The sequence below is a fragment of the Boleophthalmus pectinirostris genome, unplaced genomic scaffold (assembly GCF_026225935.1).
Source record: "Boleophthalmus pectinirostris isolate CB_2022bp ecotype Guang Dong unplaced genomic scaffold, ASM2622593v1 HiC_scaffold_13, whole genome shotgun sequence".
NCBI lineage: Eukaryota > Metazoa > Chordata > Actinopteri > Gobiiformes > Gobiidae > Boleophthalmus > Boleophthalmus pectinirostris.
Window position 1 is genome coordinate 1350457 of NW_026571036.1, and position 9673 is coordinate 1360129.

The 9673-nt window shown below is 41.6% G+C and overlaps 1 protein-coding gene across 1 annotated transcript; it reads right to left on the reverse strand.

Annotated features, from left to right (window-relative positions):
- Positions 1 to 4540: 4540 nt before the first annotated feature.
- Positions 4541 to 6562, reverse strand: LOC129407730 (homeobox protein XENK-2-like). Its single transcript, XM_055149734.1, has 3 exons — positions 6385 to 6562; positions 5201 to 5389; positions 4541 to 4968 (listed from the first exon to the last, which is right to left on the reverse strand). The coding sequence occupies exons 1-3, from the start codon at positions 6560 to 6562 to the stop codon at positions 4541 to 4543; spliced, it is 795 nt and encodes a 264-aa protein (XP_055005709.1).
- Between the last annotated feature and the right edge of the window lie 3111 nt (positions 6563 to 9673).

Sequence of the window (9673 nt, forward strand, 5' to 3'; positions counted from 1 at the left end):
AACGAAGACTGACCTCACCTTTCGCCTCAGCTCCTCTTCACCACAACGATACAGCGACCGCATCACTGCAGACGCTGCACCTGTCCACCTGTCAATCTGCCCACGCTGCACCTGTCCACCTGTCAATCTGCCCACGCTGCACCTGTCAATCTGCCCACGCTGCACCTGTCCACCTGTCAATCTGCCCACGCTGCACCTGTCCACCTGTCAATCTCTGGCTCCGTCCTCCCGTCACTCGAGAACAAAACCCCGACAGACTTGAACTCCTCCAGTTGAGGCAGAGACTCTCCACTCGCCCGGAGACGACAAGACGCCTTTTTCCAGGTCGAGAACCACGACCTTGGACTTGGAGGAGCTGATCTTCATCCCACCAGCTTCACACTCAGGTCAAACCGCCCCAGAGCTGCAGGTCCTGACCTGATGGAGCCAACAGGACAACATCTGTGAACAGCAGCATACAACCACAGACTGTACATACGAGTGACAAACAGGAAGTTCTCCAGGAGGTTCTTCCAGCTCCTTCTGACTCACATTAGGATCATGTGGCTCGTCTCTGTACCTGCTGCTGTGAACCTCCACATTTTGGTCTTAAAATGTTTGTATGAACTCACTTTACATGATCTTGTTTTTTTTTTTTGCTCTTTTGTCCGTCACAAAAATCCTGTTCATAGAGTCTGTGTGCAGCGTGTCTCCTGTAACTGTGAACATCAGGAGCTTCATCTGAGCGGCTCTGAACTCTGTGGGTCAAACTCACTCAGTCCACTTCTTTTCTACACTTTATCCAACAACACGACTTGAATCGTGATGATTGTGGCTCTGGCTGCTGCTCACACGTCGCTTCTTCTTTAAATCTGTAGTTTGTGGTGTTTAGTTCTGCGCTCGTCTTTGAACCGTGGACCTGGACCCTGACAAAAATCAGAAAATGAAAAAAAACAACAGTTTTCTTCATTATTTGTCTCCAAAACCAAAAAAGAAAAAACAGAAAATGATTTGTTTTTTCAGTTTTCGATTTTATGTTTAAATGAAAAATGGAAAAAACGGAAAACGACCGTTTCCTGTTTACGTTTTGAACCACATACGGACTGAACCAGGACTGATCCAGGTCCAGGACCAGACTGGGACCAGACCATGACAAAACCGAGACCAGACCGAGACCAGACCGGGACCAGACCGGGACCAGACCGGAGGCTGAGAGGCTCAAGCTGAGGCTAGGAGTCCACTCCGGTCCCGGTCTGGTCCCAGTCTGGTCCCGGACCTGGTTCAGTCCTGGTTTAGTCCTGGTTCAGTCCTGGTTCAGTTCTGGTTCAGTCACTGAAGTCACATAAACGGGAAACGGTCGTTATTCGTTTTTTCCATTTTTCGTGTAAACACAAAATTGAAAATGAATCTTTATCTGTTTTTTCATTTTGGTTTTGGAGACAAATAATGAAAAAATGTGTTGTTTTTTCATGTTCTTATTTTTGGTTTTATTTTGAAAAACCAATGAATGAAGGACACACAGAGCTTCACCAGGACCAACTTCTGCCTTCATCACATCATTTATTTCATTTATTTAAACAAAACTGAATGAACCAAGTCACTTCTTTTACCACAGTAATAATATTTCAAAAAGAGAATTTTTTGGTGGCCACTTTTTTTTTAACTCAATATGTTCAACGTACAAACGTGTGGACAAATACAAACATTGATCTTCTGACTCAAACCTTTATAAAAATACAAAGTTTAGAAAATCCCACCAAAAAATCCCACAAAAGTAAAAAAATGAACCGAACTAAAACTGTGCAGAAAAAACTTTAAAACCAAAACAGAAACAGTGAAGAAACGAGTCACCACCAGTGTCGGGAAGTTTACTTTTAAAATGTAATCCCCTACAGATTACAGATTACATAGACCACAATGTAGTTTGTAACGTAATCCATTCAATTACTTAAAGTGAGTAATGTAATCTGATTACTTTGGATTACTTGATTTGCCGTAGAGAAACAAAAGTCCAGACTTTACTGAACCGTATCAAAAATATTATTGATAGAAGATGAGGAGACAAGGTCCACGCAGCAGGATTTAGTCCTGGTTTAGACCTGGTTTAGTCCTGGTTTAGACCTGGTTTAGACCTGGTTTAGACCTGGTTTTAGACCTGGTTTTAGACCTGGTTTAGACTTTGGTTTAGACCTGGTTTAGACCTGGTTTTAGTCCTGGTTTAGTCCTGGTTTAGTCCTGGTTTAGTTTCCGGCAGTGAGTGGAATTACCGAGGAAAAAAAGAAAAAAGGAATATATCCCAAAATGTGAAAACAGTAAAATCCCTCTGTGTTTAATCCATTTATTTGAACAAAGTAACTGTAATCCAATTCCCACTCACTGAAACAGTAACTGTAACTGAATACAGTTACTCATCATGTGTACTCTGATTACTCTGGTACATGTAATCTGTTACTCCCCGACACTGCGAACGACAACAAACTTAAACTGAAGCGTTTGACTCTGGATCAAACTGGACGAGAATAAAAACTGTAAAGATAAAAGTAAAACACTTAAAAATATTCAAATATGAATTTTTGTGAATCGAAAGAAACTATAACTGAAGAGATGATAGAATTATGAAAATAAAACAGAAACTTTGTCCAAATCTACAAGTTTTGAAAAGTGCAGTTTAAAAAAGTGATTATTTCAAAATATTTTGTGCTGAAGAAAATAAAGTTTAGTGTTTGGAGGAACCAGGAAAAACATCAGAACATCTGAGTCCAGAAAATAAAAGAGCAGAAGAGAAAGAAACTGAAGAAAAACTCACAAACTGAAGAGAAAAGCTTCAATAATTATTTACTTCCTCAAACTATTTTAGACCCACGAGGACTGGAGCATTTAACAGCTTCTACTGCCCCCTGCAGGACAAACACTGAACCACTGAACCAGGACTGAACCAGGACTGAACCAGGACTAAACCAGGACTAAACCAGGACTAAACCAGGACTGAACCAGGACTAAACCAGGACTGAACCAGGACTGAACCAGGACTAAACCAGGACTAACCAGGACTAATAACCAGGACTCTATAACCAGGACTAAAGGACCAGGACTAAACCAGGACTGAACCAGGACTAAACCAGGACTCTATAACCAGGACTAAACCAGGACTCTAAACCAGGACTAAACCAGGACTGAAACCAGGACTAAACCAGGACCCAGGACTTAAACCAGGACTCTAAACTTCCAGGACTAAACCAGGACTAAACCAGGACTAAACCAGGACTAAACCAGGACTAAACCAGGACTAAACCAGGACTAAACCAGGACTAAACCAGGACTAAACCAGGACTGAACCAGGACTAAACCAGGACTAAACCAGGACTAAACCAGGACTAAACCAGGACTAAACCAGGACTAAACCAGGACTAACCAGGACTAACCAGGACTAAACCAGGACTCCAGGACTAAACCAGGACTAAACCAGGACTAACCAGGACTAAACCAGTAAACCAGGTCTAAACCAGGACTAAACCAGGTCTAAACCAGGACTAAACCAGGTCTAAACCAGGACCACTGATGAATCTTCAAAAAGAGCAATAAGAAGTGTTTTTGTCAGATTTTATGATCAAACTGGACGAGGATAAAAACTGTATAAAAATAAAAGTAGAAACACTTTAAAAAAAAATTCAAATACCTTTTTTTTTTTTTTGTGAAAGGGAAAGAAACTGTAGTTTGACTTTTTAAATTAAACACACGAGTTTTATGAATCTAAAGTTCAGTCTGAGTCTGGTTTAAATTCACTTCAGTCACATTTTTAAAGACGTCGGTTTCTAGTCGACTTGTTGTGTTCAGTCGTTTAGTTTTAAATAAAATCAGAGACGAAGCAACAAATGAAGCAGATTTTTAATTTTTTATTGAAGGAAACAAAACGACAAAAACAAATGTTCACGTTATAAATATGACTTTTCCATCCAGAACATTTAAATAGATTTAAATATTATAATGTTTCAAACACATCAAAGTTCCTCAAACACCAGACACACCACCTCAGGTCAAACTCAGGTCAAACTCAGGTCAAACTCGGCCTCAGGTCGGCCTCAGCCTCAGCTTCACATGAAGAACAGAAACGTCCAAACTCGTCTGAGACTCTGGATCATGTGAACTAAACACAGTCCAGACTTGGACCAAAAAGTCCAAAAGTCAAAACTCAGACAGAAAAGACTCTGGTCCAGGTGTCAGGTCTCTGGTCTCTGGTCTGGGTCCGGGTCTCGGGTCTTGGGTCTTTATTCTTGGTCCTGGTCTTGGTCCCGGTCCCGGTCTCTGGTCTCTAGTCTCTAGTCTCTAGTCTCTAGTCTTTAGTCTCTGGTCTCGGGTCTCGGGTCTCGGGTCCCGGTCTCGGGTCTCGGGTCCTGGGTCCGGGTCTCGGGTCTCGGGTCTCGGGTCCCCGGTCTCTGGTCCTGGGTCTCGGGTCTCGGGTCTCGGGTCCTGGGTCTTGGTCCGGGTTGATGACGTCACACTTCCAAACGTCACGTGCTGTATTTACAGTTTGTTAAAGTCCACGTGCGCGTGCGTGCGCGCGTCACCAGCTCCAGTGGTAGAGGTGCGCGAGCGGCTGCAGCGCGTGCGGCTCGTGCGGCAGGAGCGCGGACACGCACAGCGGGAGCACGCGCTCGCAGGGTTTGAGCAGAGGCACGTGCACGCGGCGCACGGGCACCAGCTGCAGCGCCTCGAGGCCGCGCTCGGCGCGCGCGCGCTTGAGTTTGTATCGATGGTTCTGGAACCAGATCTTGACCTGGTTCGGGGTCAGGTGGATGAGTCCCGCCAGGTGCTCGCGCTCCGGCGCGGACAGGTACCGCTGCTCTTTGAAGCGCCGCTCCAGTTCAAAGGTCTGAGCCTTGGAGAAGAGCACGCGCCGCTTCCGCACGCGGCCTTTAGGCGCGTGAGCGCTCGGAGCGCACGAGACCACCGAGGGCTGGTCCCGCGCGGGCTTCAGCGGGAGCGCGCGCACTGTGACGAACACACGAGAAAAGTGACGTCAGCAACAAAACACAAGATGAAAACAAAATTAAATTAGAGAAATAATTCATATTCATATTATATTTATATTATATTTATATTATATTATATTATTATTATATTATATTATAACATTATAATATTATTACATCACACAACAACAGAGTTTAAAGTTCAGTCTCCGGACTCACGGACACGAGACCGACTGAACCGGGGCCTGGACCCGAGGCCCGGACTCGGGTCTTGGACTCGGGTCCTGGACTCGGGTCAGAGCGCGGGTGGTCCGGGTCTGTCACGCGCAGGGCGGGTGTTTTGGGCGCGTGTTTTGTTGCTCCGCGCGTGAAAAGAGCCGCACAAAAGAGCCGCGGGCCGCTGTGGCTCCGCGCGCTCCCGGAGCTGAAGAGAATAAAAACTGAATCAGTTTAGAAACATTTAGTTTATTCCTCACGTTTATCTCCCGTTTGTTTTTGTTTTTTTCCTGTTTTTAATTATTTTTTTAAATATATTTTTTGTATTTGCACATTTCTTCTTGGTGTTTGTGTAAATGTCTCTGCGCGCGCGCGTATTAAACTAAACCCTCTTTTGTTCGGGTGTAAATGGGCAGATTATAAAGAAACACTGCGGCGCTTTTGCTTTTTCATAAACGGAGCATAAACTCTTTAAACTCTTTTCTCCCGCAGCGACGCCGCGGGACCAGACCACACAGAGTCTGAACAAACCACAAAAAACATTTAACTGCGATTTAAATCAACTCTAATGTGAATCAAACTGTTCAAATATGATTTAAAACATTTTTTAAAACACAAAAATTAGACTTTCATGATTCTGCTTCATCAGTTTTTCCCGCAGCTTTAAATAATAAAATGTGTAAAATGTGTAAAATATAATTTATGTGAATTTTTAATCTTTTATATTTAATAAAAAAAATTAAAATGCAGAAAAATTCATTAATAATTTTTATAATTAATTTAATATTTTTAATATTTGTCATTTTATAATTAACATCAGCCTATTAAAATATAATAATAATAATAATAATAGCAATAATAATAAAATTTATAATAGCAATAATAATAATATTATTATTATTATAAAACATTTAATCAAAATAATTTACTGTAATTACAATGTTTTTTTATTTTGTCCTCATTTTTATTTTATCTCCAGAAAAGTCAGATTTTTTTATTTTATTTTATTTTATTATTTTTTTAGTATTTTCATTTTTTGTCAAACGTGGCACAAATTCCAAAAACAGACGAGAAAAAAATCAAATGCTAAAGACAAATTATTTCAATATTTACAGATTATTTTCTCTTCTTTTTTTGTTCTTTTCTTTTTCTTTTCTAACGCGTCTCGTGGAGTTAAACCTCGGTTGTGTTTTTGTGTTTGTCTTTGTTCAGTTCTGACCTGTGAAGTGCGGCTCCGAGGCTCCGTGGATCCAGGGGCCGTCGCTCTGCAGCTCGTCCGACTTCGGGGCCTCGTGTCTGGACTCGTCTCCTCGGCTCTGCCCGGGTCCCGACGAAGTCCTGGACTCGGACTCAGGCAAGTCCAAGAGATCCCGCACCGAGAAACCGGTTCTGGACATGACCAGACCTGGACCAGACCGGGACTAAACCGGGACTAAACCGGGACTAAACCGGGACTAAACCAGAACCAATCCAGACCTAAGGAGTAAATCAGGATTTACTTGGACTAAACCAGGACTGGACCAGGTCTTAACCCAGAGCTGCTCTGGACATGAGGAGAGAGAGAGGAACACTGACGGAGAAACGAGCGAGAGGAGGAGCTAAAAACCAGGACTAAACCAGGACTAAACCAGGACTAAACCAGGATTAAATCTGATCTAAACCAGGACTGAGTGTGGAGTGAATAATGATCTGTAAAGAGCTTTGGGAATCTTGAAAGACACGATATAAATGTAATGATCAATTAAACCAGGTCTAAACCAGGTCTAAACCAGGTCTAAACCAGGTCTAAACCAGGTCTAAACCAGGTCTAAACCAGGTCTAAACCAGGTCTAAACCAGGTCCATGTGTGTATTTTAGTCTCTGCTCTTGTTTTAAACACACTGAACAAAGGTTTGGTTCTGAAAATGGGACTGTTTTAGGATCCAGACCAGAGGAACCTGAGGATCTGGTTCTGGTCTGGTTCTGGTCTGGTTCTGGTCTGGTTCTGGTCTGGATTTGAGTCTCCTCAGATGGGTCCTGGTGTGTGGTCCTCTTCTCCTCCACAGAGAAAACGGTTTATTTGATTTGGATTCACCTCCTGCTGATTTCTGCTCAAGATCTGAAAAAAAAAAAAAAAAAACATTTACATTTAGAAAATCAAAATACTGAAATATAAGAAAACCAGGACTAAACCAGGACTGAACCAGGACTAAACCAGGACTAAACCAGGACTAAACCAGGACTAAACCAGGACTGAACCAGGACTAAACCAGGACTGAACCAGGTCTAAACCAGGACTAAACCAGGACTAAACCAGGACTAAACCAGGACTAAACCAGGACTGAACCAGGTCTAAACCAGGACTAAACCAGGACTAAACCAGGACTGAACCAGGACTGAACCAGGTCTAAACCAGGACTAAAACCAGGACTAAAACAGGACTGAACCAGGACTAAACCAGGACTAAAACAGGACTGAACCAGGTCTAAACCAGGACTAAAACGGGACTAAACCAGGACTGAAACCAGGACTGAACCAGGACTGAACCAGGACTGAACCAGGACTAAACCAGGACTAAACCAGGACTAAACCAGGTCTAAACCAGGTCTAAACCAGGTCTAAACCAGGTCTAAACCAGGACTAAACCAGGACTAAACCAGGACTGAACCAGGACTAAACCTGGACTAAACCAGGACTAAACCAGGTCTAAACCAGGTCTAAACCAGTTCTTCTTGTGGAGGCGTCAGATCGTTTGTTTCTTTTGTTTTCTTCTTGTTTCTCGTTTGGTGTAAACGTTTAAAGCCGCACTGCGTAGTTTTCTGGCGAAGGCTCCGTCGTCCGCTCGTCGTCATGGAGACCTTTTCGCTCTGTCCGGAATGTCCCGCAGTGTGCGGAACATTCCATGTAAAGCAACATCACCATGGAGACCGGAACATTTCAGATCCTCCAAAAAAAAACCCCAGAAACATTCAGTTTATCGTCCGCTTTATTTCTATTTTTATATTTTTATTTTTCATAAACGTGACAAGAAAAGAGACAAAAACAATCAAGAAAAAGTCTTCAAATACACAAAGATAAAAATGGTTATAAATATTTAAAAAATGAATAAAATCAAATTAAAAATTAAATAAAAGTCACACATTTCACTCTGTTCAAATATTCACTTTATACGATTTTAGGAACAAGAAAATAAATCAAATTATGAACAAAAACATGAACATTTTGAACATTAAAGCTGCAGTGTGTCACTTTTCGTCACCTTCTTGTTTCCATGGAGATGATTCTTGTTTTGTCTGGAGATTAAACCTGTAAAACTACAGTGTTACAGGTCAGATCTGTGGAGAGGCGTCTCTGTTCACAGAGAATTATTATTGTATTTTTGAACAACAGAAACTCAGGTCATGAATAAAAGTGAGACAGACGTGTTTAATGTCACACTGTGGAACATTCCAGACACAACAACGCCGTCGCCATGGAGACCGGAATGTTTCAGATCCTCCCAAGAAAATGTCCTTTTTATTTCTGTTTTTCTATTTTTCTATTTCATAAACGTGACAATAAAAGAGAAAATCAGATGTAAAAACAATCAAGAAAAACTGTTCAAAAACACAAAAATAAAACTGGTTCTGATGTTTTTTTCCTGCACATTAACGTCCCTCAGTTCTGTTTTACTCTTAATGTTCAAATGTTTTTACAAAATCACCTGCTCAGACTCACAGCAGCTCACAACACACGGCCCGGGGGCCAGATCCGGCCCTCCAACACCTTTAATCTGGCCCTCGGCTGATTTTCTACTAAAATATTTGAATGATATTTTCTATTAAAATGTTGTTAATTTTCTGTGTGGTGTTTATCACAGCAGCGTCTCCAGCGTCTCTGTACGTGGCCCCTCCCACCAGAGCAGCACAAATGAAGACTTGTCTCTTTCCAAACGCTCTTAAAGGACGATCGTTTTGACTGTTGACCGTGACACCCTCATCAGAAAAATGTCCAACATGAGAAAAGTGGAGCCGAGTGCAGGATTTTACTACAAAAATGGACTTATTCCTGTTTACAGACAAGTTCATGTTAAAACTTTGTGTTGAAATTGTATTTTTCTTAAAGTTTCAGGTTGTTCATAATATTATAATATTTTGTAAAAGAAAGAGTTCATCAATTAAAAAAGATTTGTGTAATAGATTTGTGTTTCTCTGCACAAATATTTGAACTTCTTGTTATTTTTGGGGTTTATATGACATGAGTTTTCTGATCCAGACACTTTGGATCAAACATGAAACGACCCCCAGAACTAAATGAGTTTAACTCCTCCTGATCTAGTGTCACATTTGACTTTGAATGTAAAAAAAACCCAAACTGTTTGTTTTTGTTTCAATGATTCACAAGGAGAAAACTGAGTCAGTGAAGTTAAAAACCTGGAGCCTCGTTCAGGATGAAAACATCAGATTCATGAGTCAAACGAAACATTCAGACTCATCTTCAGTTCTTTAGTTTCATACATGAAGATTTAACCTCCACACGCCAAAACTCTT